The sequence below is a fragment of the Pagrus pagrus genome (assembly GCF_965226575.1).
Source record: "Pagrus pagrus genome assembly, chromosome: 12".
In the NCBI taxonomy this organism is placed as follows: domain Eukaryota; kingdom Metazoa; phylum Chordata; class Actinopteri; order Spariformes; family Sparidae; genus Pagrus; species Pagrus pagrus.
The window spans coordinates 22,325,220-22,339,082 of NC_140196.1; the positions used below are offsets into that span (position 1 = coordinate 22,325,220).

Genomic DNA, 13,863 nt, shown 5'->3' on the forward strand with positions numbered 1-13,863 from the left:
TTAGCCTTTATTAACTATACAGGGAATGTGTCATCTTCCACAGAGCCCACCATGTTTCTACTGTAGCTCAGAGCAGACAAACCAAACACTGGCTTTAGAGAGTCTTTTGTGTTTTTAACAGCCACCATAGTGAGTGAGTGTGTGAGTTGAGGGGTATTTAGTTGGTTGCCCCTGGTAGATAAACATGATAAAGTGCCCTCTAGGGCGCCCTTCCAGTGGACAAAACGTGGGGAAGTAACCTCTCTTCACTATAAATATATCACAACTTCCTGCTGGTAATTTAGGTGATCTATATCTACACATACCCATCAGAGGTCAAAATGTTGCTAAACTTGGCTGAATTGTCAAAGCCAGACTAAACAAAGCCGCTTAGGCGCCGGTTCTTAATGCTGAGCTGAGCCAAATACTCTGGCTCCCTGCAAAGAGCCAGGATTCACATCACTAATCCCAAAATAAGGCCTTAAAAAAGGGTGTTTTGCCGCAAAGCTCCAGAAATGTTTAGTGGACTACAGAACGTTACACAACACTGAGGTGAATAGATAATGACTGAATTTACTTTTGGGTTAACGTTCCCTTTAAATCTACCTCCGTGCAAGGATGAAGGTGAACAAAATAAATTACCAAACTGAAGAAGAAATAACAAAACACAATAGTGGCCTTTTCAGCCCTGTGTCCCACCAGCCTTTGTTGCAGGCTGTGGGCTCATCAGCCAGGCCGGCAGGAAGGCACCTCATCGCCACGGCCCTCCGCTCCTCAGGCTCCACACCGAGGCACGAGGATTCACTGCAGCACATCCCAGAGGGAGCGAGCATCCACTGGCTCACCACCTCGCCGTCCTCCCCATCGTCTGCTGCTTGACGCTGCCAGGCAGGAAGCCACGTCAGCCGGCGTTCCCAGACTCTGCTCTTTTTTAGAACAATTACGTCACGCAGCCAGAGGCATCAACACAACTGAAAGACTGTGTGACCGTCTTTATAGCTGATTGCCTGTTTGTGTGTGTGGGTGTGTGTGTGGGTGGGTGGAGAGTGCATATCTGGCTCTCATGAGGGTAAATATTCATCTCATGAACTTCACTTCTGCTTTTCAAAGATTAGCGAAGAAAAAGAAGCACTCGAAGCCTTAAAACATTCTTATGTTCTCAGTTAACTTTGGCTGACAGCTTTTTGCTGCAAGGTCAGGATGAACTTTTGATACATTAACTTCCGCTGTTAAGGAAGATGTGTTCCTTCCACAGCCTTTGACGGCAAGTATAGGCTGGCGGCAAGGCATTTGTAGCAAACCGTAACTGGGTTAGGGACACAGACGAAGTGTTGAAACCCCAGTGTTTATTCTCCAGCTGTATCGTCACATGAAGTCTGCAGGGGATGTTTCCTAAATGAAGAGTAATGAGCACTTTATCTCCACTGCTCAGTCCACACAGTGGGGGACTAAGTGGCTACCTCCAACCTACTTCAGCTCACTTGTGCTCAGTTCACTGGAGATGGATTGATGGATGGTCATCGGGTTTAAGGTGTGTGAAGAAAATGTAGGGCAAAGGAGGATGAAGTGTGAAGACGGATGATGAGCAAGAAAAAAAAAAAAAAAACCCAGGAGGAAATTGGAAAGAGAGCGTCTTCATCAATCAGAGAAGGCAGGGAGAGATCAATACAAAGCTCTGGAGACTGAGGGTCTCACACACACACAGAGAGGACAAACCGCATCCAGACCCCACGTCCTCTTTTACAGCATCCAATCCTGCATCACTTTCTGGAGCTGCTGCCCTTGGAGGAGATGCAGTAGTTCTCTTTGTGGGTCGATAATTGGTTTCGGCTGGTTTTTCGTGATGGAGATCACGATTACACATGACTTGACTGACTTGAACTCTCAAAGGTCAGTGTTGTATCCTGAGGTACGGGTGCCCAGAGAGGGAAAAACGCAACAATATCTATAAAGCAAAACATTTCACAAAACACAACAACAGCATTTAAACACACAAACGAATCAAAGAACACAACAACAAAATAGCAGACACAGTAAGAACGAAGGATTTATCCACAGAATGTGGATGAATAACGGTACTGACATCATGATGTTTACACGTTCTGTTGCAGAGATATCTACTGATGTTAGGTAGTAGGCTCCACTGTACTATGCTGTATGTATGCGGCCCCTAAGCAGCCCTGCTGGAGTTCGTTTTGTAGCAGTTACAGTTTCTGTTTGCAGCTCTGCAACTTAAAGTGTCACAAACAAGCAGATCAAAGTGTGTAACTGTGAGCTTTCGTTTCCTCTTGTTTTGAGATGCTGCAGTGTGGTTTGGTATTGTGTGATTTCAGCAGCAACAGATGTGCGCGAGGAGGGGAAGAACTTTTACTTTTCTTTCTACGCCGGCTTGAGAGAAACTTTGCCCAAAGAAAAGGGGTTATCAAAAGGAAGTTGTGTGTGTTTGTGTGTGTGTGTGTGTGTGTGTGTGTGTGTGTGTGTGTGTGTGTGTGTGTGTGTGTGTGTGTGTGAGCTTTCCGTCTAAAAGGATTTTTTAGTGAAAACCCTTCAAAACAACCATGCTGAACATACCAAGAGGCACCAAAGATAAGTCTTTCTCCTTATTAATCAGCAAGGATGCAACATTTCCCAGAATGCAAATCAATTCAAGTCAATCTATCACTATTACTGTCAACGGAAAGAGGCAGTCAATTAGCACGAGGCAGGAACACAGCCTCTACAACAGGGCAGCCCTGCAACTGGGACCGCCATAAGGTTCAAATCAGTCCACCAGATGTTTCTGGAGGAAAATGAATAATCTGATCATAAAAAATCTGATAAAAATGTCTGTTTATCCTGTTTTATTTTAAATATTTAAATCTGTTTCCTACCATGACTTAAATGCAAAATGCGTTTGTGGATCAGCGTCTCAGAACGAGGGAGGCCACTGCTCTACAATGTTTATGTCACAGGTGAACATTCAACGAGACGACGTCAAGTTTTCTTAAGTTTAAAAATGATCTTTTAAATTGACAAACATCATATATGAATATGGGATCAAAAAATGGTTTTGACTCTCTCAGTTCACTTCTATACATCATTTTCCTGAAATTCCCCATGAGGGAAACTGGAATGGGCGTGACTTCAGCTCTCTATAGCAATGATGCTGCTGAAGGACTGACTAACCTTTTTAAAAATATGACTCATGATAAAGTCTCCAAAAGTGTATGATTCAGCTATTTCCACAGGTCTAGTGTTAAAAAAAAGAACAATAATCACAAAAAATCCAAATATTGAACTGCAATATATTTTATGACTGTGCAGGAGGAAGTGTAGGTCTATTGGACAGTAAAGAGGCAGCAGTGCACCCGAAGCATTTGGCATACCTAACAACGATTAAGACAAAATCTATTATATTTTCTGTTCTCTGATGCTGAAGCTGCTTTATGATTTGACTTCTTGAAAGAAGTTGTGAAACTGATCAAATAAAATGTTGGGAAAGATTCACACCGCATGTCCATGTCAGTCATTAACATACAGCATGTTGCTCTGACAGCAACGGCTGGGTGAAGTGATGCAGAGCACATGAGCATCCAGCAGATGGCAATCCAATCCAATCCAATCCAATCCAGTCACGTCAGAATCAATGATATTAATCTAGGTCATTTTAATACATAATATGGAGGATGGCTCCTGGTCTGTTTTTGTTTAATAATCAAATATACATATTTTTTTTGTTTTGTTTTTTAACAACATTCCCTGTCCGCCACTGCAGTCTGACCTCTGGCCTGACTGTGTTTGGTATTTCATAATGATGACCTCTGATCACAGCAGTCCGGGAAATGACTTTGAAATCTGGACTCCAAACAAATAAATCACTGATGTTTGTTTGTTCTGACAACAAACTTGTCAAAAAGAAAAACACTCTTTCCTGGCATGCTACATACATAAAACGTGAAAAAATTGAAGATTAAAGTAAAGCCTTAATGGACAAGTTCACCCAAAAATGAAAATTCAGTCACAGGGGGAATTACTTGTTTTATAATGTGAAAAAAAAAACAGCTGAAAGAAAACATAAAATGGCTCCGTACAGCTTAATCCAAGTCTCAGAAAGCACCAATATTCCAAATTGATCCAGAAATGTTTTGTGGACTGTGAAACTTAGCCACACATTTCATATGGCTTGTAGGATAATACCACAATATGGAGATAATATCATAATTACAAAGACACTAAATCATTATGACAACTATATTTATACTATGTTATAAATGTTGTTTTATTAGTTTCAACTCATGGCTTAATCAATTAATTAGAATTGATTTTATATAATCATTAACAATCACACAAATCACAGAAACAATATCATATTTTCTCATTTTAAAACAAGTGAATATAAGACATTGAAATAAATAAAAAATAGGTGGTTTTGATTTTTTTTTAATTTTTAGAAATGGGCAAACCTTTTCTTCAGGACCGATATGCGTGTGTGTGTGTGTGTGTGTGTGTGTGTAATACATACACTTGCTGCATTTAATCAGTGGGTTGGCTTCCGAGCAACAGCGTGATGTCAGCCACAGTTATAGATTACTCTGCATTTCTTCACTTTTTGGGGAAATGCCCTCATCAATCATTTACTGGTTCTGATCTGAACTGGGCTCTTCGCTCTGCTATCAATTTAATCCCTGACAAGATGTGCGTGACGTATCTTGGATTTCTTCTTCTGCTTTGCTTTCCAGGAGTGCTACATGGTAAGAACATTACATTCTATCACCTATCATTTCAGCGTTTTAGAGAAACATTGCAGTACACTGCTCTCTTATCACTGTTTCAGCACAAAGTGCAGCAGGGTTTTGTGGTGCTCCCATCCTGCCTAATGGTTATTTTGTCCCTGAGCAAGACCGGTATGCTCATGAAACCAACCTCACTTATGCCTGTGTAAGCGGATATAAACCGGCAGTGGAGGGTTGGTGGTCAACAAGCAAATGTCAAAATGGCACATGGTCTCCTACACCACAATGCATAGGTAAGAGATCTGCAGTATAATATTTCCACTGGATTTTTGAATGCTGAAGTCCTACAGAAGTGTTTTCCCAGTTTAAAATGTATGTTACCTTTCATGTTTTATGGGTTAATAACGCTTAAAAACCTTTATATATTTAAAGGTTCAATACTACAGAAGTATAATGTCATCTATCTGTCAGTGTATGACGATGATGTAGAGTTAAAAAAAATCAATCTAATGTTGTTACATTTCTTATTGAAACTAACAATATCTATGTTTACATCTAAGAACTTAATCATCTGTCTGTAACAAGCATCCAAGTAACCCCAGAGTCTCAGAGTCCACTTTCTTTAACTGAAAGGAGCACAAATTGCTTCGATACCTACAGTAACATATTAAAGGGACACTATGTAGTTTTGGAGAAGAAATTCAAACTCAAATTTTAATATTTAACAAATTAATGAGGTAATAATACAAACTCAGAAAATGTTTGGGTTTTTTTGTATAAATGAGTAAACAAGCTGTTCTCAGAGGCAAATGAGGTCACAGAACACTGTTTGAAGCTAGAAAGGTGGCAGGGTCTGCCACGTATAAACAAAATAAAACAGTATGAAATTATGTTGTCCTTTTAGGTCAGTTTGTTTATTCAGTCATGAAAACAAAGAGAGTTTATGAAGACCTTTCTCTTCTGATTAAAATTTCAAACCCTAAACTACGTAGTGCACCTTAAAATGTTTAAGTAATGTCTTTCATGAAATGGGCCTCCCAGTAACTCAAGTACTGTCATATTTACATATCTTCTAAGAGGCCATTGGCAGCTTTGCCCACATTCGGCTGGTTAGCCGTTAGTTTAGGACAGGACTTTCCAGAATGCTCAGTCACTGGGGCTAAAGCTGCTAACATTAGCCGTCAGTGGTCATAAATGTCTTTGTGTGATTGTTTATTTTGTCCCCCTCAGCGGAACAAGCCTGTATTCCACCAGAGATACCCAATGCAAAGTACACAGAAAGCCCCACTGGTTGGTACGAAGACGGACAGAAAATCAGGATAACATGTGACAAAGCATATGAGCTCAAAAACAGGGATGCCACGGCTTTATGTACAAATGGATTATGGTCCTCTGTGCCAGTCTGTGAGAGTAAGTCTGTCAGATGTTCTGCACCAATAAGCTGTAAAACTATCAGTTACTACAACGTCACTCATAGGTTTGAATTCTCACCAGCTACTGCACACTAACCGAGCCAACCAAGCAGCCCTCTGAGCACCCACACCTATTGATGACAAATGTGCTGATTTTTACAGGACATGTCGATGCATGTGGTGAGCCCCCTCATGTCCCCCATGCCGTCATTGTTGATCTGAGATACCAGGAGCTGTTTGCTGCAGATACAGTGCTGCAGTATGAATGTGAAGATGGATATACTGCAGAGGGAGCAGGCAGCGACAAGACCATCGTGTGCATAGCTGGAGCCTGGACTGAAGGCCCAACGTGCAGTAAGTGGACAATGTGCTGAGATATGCAGTGATAAAAATACTTATTTATTGAATGTAAAAGAGAAAACTGACCAGTTGCTAATCCTTCCTGAGAAGCGGTTGTCCAACCATGGATAAAGAAACTTTAACTGAGTATGACGGGCCTGTCAAACTTTGGATTTCTTTTAACTTGAACTAGAAATGGCTCAGCCGGCTGGGATGCAGACTCCTGGGACATGTGCTGTAGCTGAGCCTCAGTGGTTTAGCATCATATCCATAGATGGTATAATGTAGCCATCAAGTGCCTATTTCAGACCTTTTCACAGGCTTTCTTCATTTTAAAATGTCATTCAGAGACTCCAAGTGTTTGCATTAGCTCGTGTTAGCTAGCCGAAGCTGATAAATTCTGCTAGCAACAGAGCTATGTAAGTGGGAACCCTGCTTCTGTTAACTTCTGTGTGAGATCGAACACCCTCTGTATCAAACATTACAGTACTATGACATTTGGGTGGTAAATCTGCCACAGTTGTGCTGAGAGAGACTGATGGCATCAGTACTGTAGAGCTTGTAAACACAGTATAAAGTACTTGTACCCTGTAGTCAGTGTTGTACAAAGAACCCAAAGATCATACTTGAGTAAAAGTCAAGATATAGTGTTAAAATATGACCTCCCCCACACAAATAGTACTTGAGTAAAAGTATTCCTATTCAGTGTATCAAAAAGTTATTTTCTGGCAATAAATTCCCTTAAGTAAAACAATACATACAAATTAATCCAATTTGTCTGAGTTGTCTGGTTCAACGTATTATCCGATATTCAGAATTTTTCTGGCTGTTGGAATCTGTTTTTTGTTTTTTAATGCGATTGCCGATGAAAATACATTGATTTAAAAGTGCGCTACTTTGGCTCTGACTACTAACTAGTAACTAAAGTTTTCAAATACATGTAGTGGAGTAAAAATTAAGATATATGCCTTCAAATTGTAGAAGAATGGAAGTATAAAGTAGCAGAAAATGTGAATACTCAAGTAAAGTACAAGTACCTAGGAGCAGCACATCACCAGAGTAGCTAACTGCTGCTAACTGTATTCTATGGTTACACCCCGCCTTTCCGAAACCCCGCTGTTCCGAAAATAGACTTCCATTCTTCGTAATGGTGTGGTTTCCCATTTTTTCTAAAGACCCCGCTATTCCGAAAAGGCTATTGGGGAACCCCTGACCCTAACCATATTGGGATATGTTTGGTGTTTCGGAGTGGAGGGGCCACCCCCGTATTCTGTTTATGACTGTTAGCTTGTTAGCTCAGTTAGCAGCGCAGCTAGCTGGACAGTCTGTGCATTTACATCGCTAACATTGGACCTTTGGACCGCTGGGACAAAGAGGTTTTCAGGCCCGGGGCTAGCTGGTTAGCATGCTAACTTCAATAGATATGCTTTACAACATAATACAGACATCTGTGACATGACGTCAACACTGTTGTTTGTAGTAGATTGTAGTAGATAATTGTCTTACACGTGCACCGTTAAATATCTCTGTGAAGCAGGGGGGCCCAAACTTTTTCCTTTAGAGGGCCAAAACTAAAACTTAATGGTGTAACAGGCCAAAAGCAAACACACCTATTGTTTTGTTCTGTTACATGCTAAATGGTCCTCGGATCACAAGTTCCCTTAATTGACTGGCGAGTGCAACTCTGCCTGCTGCGCTTATGAAAAATGAAAACATTAGGGATCCTTCCATTGAAGCATTTCTACCTCCCAAAAAGTAAAACATTATAAACATTTCTATTGTTTTAATTATTTTTTATTTTATTTTATTTTCTTTAGAAATATCTGGTGAGTTAAATGAAACCTTATTTTGTTACCACTTAGGCAGTGCAGCCGCACCAGGTACTGGACAGGGTGGATCCACAGAGGGAGCAACAGGTGGGGAGCACACTCCATCTCCTGGCAGTGGGACACAACCTGCAGGTGGAGTATTTGGGTGTGGATGAGTGTGCATCTATCTCTCCAGTCTATTATGTCTGTAGTATATCTACTACATGTGTCAGGCATTTACTTGCCGACGAGGACGATTGCACACAGATCGACACAACTACATAGGAATGCGTCGCAAACGTTAACTAGTCATTGAAGAGCCGATGTCAGGCAGCTGAGTCAAGGTGGGTCAGACACTGTCACCACAAAACACCTTGAACAAAGAGATTACACAAGGTTGGAAGAAGGGAAAAGTGACAGGATAGAAGAAATGAAGACAGAATATGAAATGTGACATTTATGAAACAGAAGACAGCAAAAGTCATTGTTATTGATTCATTGAGTCACATTAATTTGGATATTATTATTATTATTTAAGTTATTTTCTGTTTGATTTAATTCAATCAGTTTACTTAAGGAACATACCTGTACTTGTCACAGTCTACTTTCTGTGTGCTTTGTTATTATTAAAGAGGCAATATGCAAGAATTGTTATACACCTGTCAGATTCACACTCAGAACAAACAGGGGGCAGCATGACACCACGGTAACTGCTTCCTGATTCTAACTGTAGCTGCCGTTAGCTCAGTTAGCCGTGTAGCCAGCGGTTTGGACTGGGAGCTCAGTGGCCCGGGGAGTGATGGTGTTTACACCACCAGCACAGGAGCTTTGGACTAGGACGGGCCGGAGCTAGCTGGTTAGGTTGCTAACTTCAGTAGATAGTAGTGGTGCTAGAGTGGGCGTGGATGAGGGGCCTAATCTGGAAAATGTTGTCCCCCTGTCCACGGTTCCTAATAGCAGGCCTGATGCATGTGTAAGTCTAGTTTGACTGAGTCTTGAGTTCGCTCTCATCCTATCAGGCACAGGAACCACACCGAGTGCTGGACATGGAGGAGGTACATCTGGCAGCAGTCTGCAGCCTGCAGGTGGAGGTAGGCTAGTGAAAAATAGCACTTCACTGTAGATTAAGAAGAAGAAGTATCGGTAGCATAAAAAATGTTCAGAAGAAATAAACTATACATAGTTACTGTAGTAGAAGTAAAGTAGTTTAGTTACTATGTGTCTTATGCTCTCTGTATTTATACCTTCATCTGCTCTGTGTCTTACAGGATCTTCTACCACCTCTGACTCGAACAGAGGAGACAGCAGACCTACATTCGCTGACAGTAAATCCTTCAGATGCATTGCTCCTTAGACATCACGTGTGTCAGACTTGTTTTATTGCTGAATTTAAGCTAAATTTGTACCAAGTGGTAATTCAAATAACGTCTATATCACTGCAGTACAGCCTTACTGAGTGGTTGTGGCAGTGCCTGTTGGTGGGAAGCCAGTGAGGGATCATGCTTTTATCACTACACTAGTAACTGCCACTGATTGGTTGGCGTGGCTTCATGACAGAGGGTGGGATGTGTCAGGGATAGTGTGTATTTTCTGTGTTACTGGCAGGTGAAGAGAAGCAGCTGGTGACATCATGTGGTGTCGAGGACCACAGTGCTGTGAATAACCTCCTTTTTTTATTTCAGTCATCTACTGTGGACCAAACCCATCTATTGCAAATGGTGCTGTTGTGAAAGTTGAACGAAAATATTTGAAATACGGATGTTATAACTATCACACACTAGTTGGTTTAGACACCGTGGTGTGTTACAGTGATGGCAGTTGGTCACAACTACCTGTCTGCAGAGGTATAAACAAATCAATACCACTATTTTTTTTTCCAAAACTGTCAGAGTCAGTAACTAAATATTTCTACGTATGTTTTTATGTTTACTTTGTGCAGAGGAATCCTGTGTCCTGGATCCTGCTCGATATGGTGGTTATTTAAAACTATCTGGATTTCAACGTTTAAGAGAAGGAGAGAAGCGCCGTTTTTCATGTGTTTGGGATCAATACATCAGTGATGTTCAGTGTATTAATGGACAGATAACGTATACCCAGTGTAAGTATAAGTAAACTCTTTATATTTTAGTTTGACACGTTGCTTTCAGTTTGAGTATTGTTATAGTCAGCAAACATACATGAATATAAACTCTTTAAGATCTGAATCACTGTTTAAAAAGAATAATGGTTTAACAGAACACAAAGATAAATCCATACACAGTGAACACTGATTTCTATTTAAAGGATAAGACTATCATCATTCTTAACTTATATTGTCAATAAATCCCATTAAAAGAACAAAAGTCAGCATGTGTTGATCTGACTAATAAGTATTCTCCCGTGTAGCTGAAGCCTGATGTATCTTATTCCTCTGTGTCATAGAGCTCCACTGTCGTCCAAAACCTATTAAAAACACATCAGTGAGTCAGTGCTGCCCTGGCTGACAGGTTCCTTCATTAGGATGAACATGGGCACTGTAGTTTACTTTGAGTCAATCCCACATACTCCATTCTGGTCATGTAAATACTCACTAACACATCTAATGAAGTCACTGTAACTTAGCTTCAGCAACAAAGACCTATACAGGTGTGTCTGTCCTCTTTGTCTCCTGTTTGGATGAACTCAAACAGACTGATCTTTATCACATTGTAGTCTCTTTTTTCTCTCTCATCTGATCCTCACAAACTTTTCCTCCGTCTGTCTGATCGATCCAATCGTTCTGGAGACTGCTCAATCCATAGCTGCCTCCACATACCTCAGCAACATATTGTCCATCACTCCACATCCAACAGCAGCTGCGTCCAGATAGAGGCCAAAGTCTGATTACTGCTCGTAGGAAAGAACAGTGAGAGAGAAACTGAAGAGATTCAGTTAGAGGCAACAAGTACTGAGAGCTGAACACACTGACTCTAAAAACGTCCCGCTTGGAGTCGGGGCGGGCGCAGTTCGGTCCATCACAGGCGCGGCTCAACTGGTGGAAATACTCCACCAATACTTTGAGGAGAGCTGTATACCAGCTGTTTGTGGTCAGGGGGAGGTGTGGCCGACACACACCTTCATTTTAGTCTGAGATGCTCTAGTGCGACATCTAGTGTCAGTGAATGTCGTACTGAACCTTTAAACTACCTGCTGAAATATTCACTGCTTTTATTGGATTCTTTTCAGGTTGCTATCAATACAGTGTAAGTGTTATTCTTTTATTTACCTTCTTAAGAAATACACTGTTAAATTGTTTTGTGCATTTAATGTTGGTCAGCACTTTATTTTTTCAGTTTTATATTAATTTATTAACTGTTAACATTGTTACTTATTGTCTGTGTTGTAACCAGGCACGTTGCCCGTAAAGTGCAGCAGAGGAGTTACTGCTGGACCGACAACAAAGACAAAGTTCTGAAGGACCTCCATCAGAAAACAACACCAACCGACATTTGTCACATTTGTTTTGGATTTTATTGTTATTGTTTTTCCTTCTGAAAAGAATTGCTGGAAAATACAAACACAGTGTTGGGACTGATTGTTCTTTGACCGTCAGCTTGAATGTTTATGATTAGAATGAAATGACTCTGAATACTTTGAACACATGAATACAGTTGATATGGTCCACTACTGACGAGAGAGTCTGAATAAAATGTTTGTCAGAAATCTTAACAGAGACCTTTGTGTTATTTTGTCTACAAACTGTTTGGAGCAGCCCTTCCACTGATAATGATGGCAGTACCATTCATGATGGTTCATTAACAGGATCACAGCTGTACTGAGTCAGTTTAATCCTTTCAATCAAAAGGAAAACACAACTATGGATTGTTAAACATGATTTCACAGTCCTTCCACTCAACATGAATGTATTAATCAGTAAAAGGTAAAAGCAGCATCAACACAAAGTGTGCAGACACGTGGACGTGCTGCAGGTCGGCCTGAGGCTGTATATAACCAGCCTTTATGTTGGACCACAGTTTATGAAGGTTCACTGACAGAGTCACGACGGCACTGATTCAATTTGATCACGACCAATCAAGATGGATTAACAAGAAAAGTAGTCTGCAGTCATCCTGACGCTCTGACAGCAGTGCTTTGAGCTACATGCTAACATCAGGATGCTATCATTCTCACAATGACAATGATAAAATGCTAACAATAAGCAAGTACAGTGTTTACAATCCTCCTATTAGCTTAGAGTGTCAGCATGCTAACGTGGGCTCATTAGCACAGACTAAGGCGATGAGGATGTCATGATGTTTGCAGGAGTTTTTAATAGTTATAAACTGAATTATAGGACAAATGAAATCGTGGCACATCATATTAGTTTAGTTTAGATCACATAGTTTCAGTCTGGATCAGAGCGGTGGGCCGACTGACCGATCAACATGGCCATCACTGCAGCCGTGCTGCATGCATGTACTGTAGTGCAAACGTGCCGACTGTGGATCATTGTGAACACAGAAAATGTGGTGACTACTGGACTTGAACCAAAGGGAGACACAATTCCTCTTTTGCAACATATTTTAATTCCATTGCTTAAGATCCACTTCAAACATGTGAACAACATGTGAACATACTGAAGAGTTCTCAAAATGACATCAGGTCCTTCCTCCTCATTAACAATCTGTGAGGACTGAAGTCCATCATCTATGAGCAGCAGGTATAGACCTCTCATAAGATGAGGGCGACTGATGAGAACAAGACTAAGTTTTCATTTTCTCAAGATTATATTTGTTTTGTGAAGATAACAGGAGAGTTATCTATGAGAATGAACTTGTCAGGATATTCACAGGATTCAGATTCACACACCAGGAGCAGGAGGTAGCTCACTCATGCTGTACAGGAGAATTGGGTCAATGTGCAGGTTTAGTGTATCTAACATGTCCTTTACCTTCAATGACTTCACCAGAGCTAAGTATTTGCTCTGAGCAGCTTCGCTCTTAAGATGTGGCCAGCTGTCATTTCAGAGATGATCAGATTTAAACATGCTTGTTACTTCAACCTGTTTGACAACTTTGATTTACAAGTTTCTAAATTAGAATATCTGCTCTTGTAAGTGGATGGTAATGGAGTCTAATTCTGACATAACGGTAGAGTATCCGTGTAGCTCTGGGCGTACTGAAGGTGTGTAGTGTGCTCAGAAGCAATCAAAGGTCAATCCAGAGGGGGACCAGGCTGGATAAATAACTGAAACTGGGCGGGTACGACTGACCTCTGATCACACCAGTCCGGGAAATCATTTTGAAATTTAGACTCTCGATAAGCAAATAGATTTTTTTGGATAGCAAATGATCCATTGGTGGTTCTTCTCTCCAGACAAATGAATCATTGTCTCAGGCCTTTACAACACAAAATCATGTGGAATAAACACAAAGTGTCACCTGAGATGAGGAGGCAATGCTGAACACAAAACTGAACACAATCTTTGTTTGTTAGGAACCTCATTTAAACAAAACACATCTCAATCTGGAACTGCTTTTTTTTCATCATCTGAATCTGAACAATAATAATTTGTAATCTGAATGAATTCTAATAAAGATGCTCATATAAAGTGGAGGGCTCTCTGCACACTTAGAGGGAAAAGGCTTTAACTGA

At 40.7% G+C, this 13,863-nt stretch overlaps 1 protein-coding gene across 2 annotated transcripts; it reads left to right on the forward strand.

The window, feature by feature from the left end:
• The first annotated feature begins 4,599 nt into the window (after positions 1 to 4,599).
• Positions 4,600 to 11,784, forward strand: LOC311266260 (complement factor H-like). Of its 2 annotated transcripts, XM_084368544.1 has the most exons (11): positions 4,600 to 4,709; positions 4,793 to 4,984; positions 5,922 to 6,101; positions 6,266 to 6,457; positions 8,305 to 8,403; positions 9,270 to 9,341; positions 9,519 to 9,575; positions 9,933 to 10,094; positions 10,190 to 10,348; positions 11,455 to 11,471; positions 11,619 to 11,784. In XM_084368544.1, the coding sequence occupies exons 1-11, from the start codon at positions 4,652 to 4,654 to the stop codon at positions 11,631 to 11,633; spliced, it is 1,203 nt and encodes a 400-aa protein (XP_084224670.1). In that variant the 5' UTR covers positions 4,600 to 4,651; the 3' UTR covers positions 11,634 to 11,784. The 2 variants fall into 2 exon arrangements, with proteins under 2 accessions (XP_084224670.1, XP_084224671.1); XM_084368545.1 differs by lacking the exon at positions 9,270 to 9,341.
• The last annotated feature ends 2,079 nt before the right edge of the window (positions 11,785 to 13,863 follow it).

Coding starts and splice junctions, on each gene's coding strand:
- LOC311266260 (XM_084368544.1), top strand. CDS start 4,652: ATGTGCGTGACGTATCTTGGATTTCTTCTTCTGCTTTGCTTTCCAGGA. Junction 8,404..9,269: donor CAGTGGGACACAACCTGCAG/GTGGAGTATTTG, acceptor TCATCCTATCAG/GCACAGGAACCACACCGAGT. Junction 9,342..9,518: donor TCTGCAGCCTGCAGGTGGAG/GTAGGCTAGTGA, acceptor TGTGTCTTACAG/GATCTTCTACCACCTCTGAC.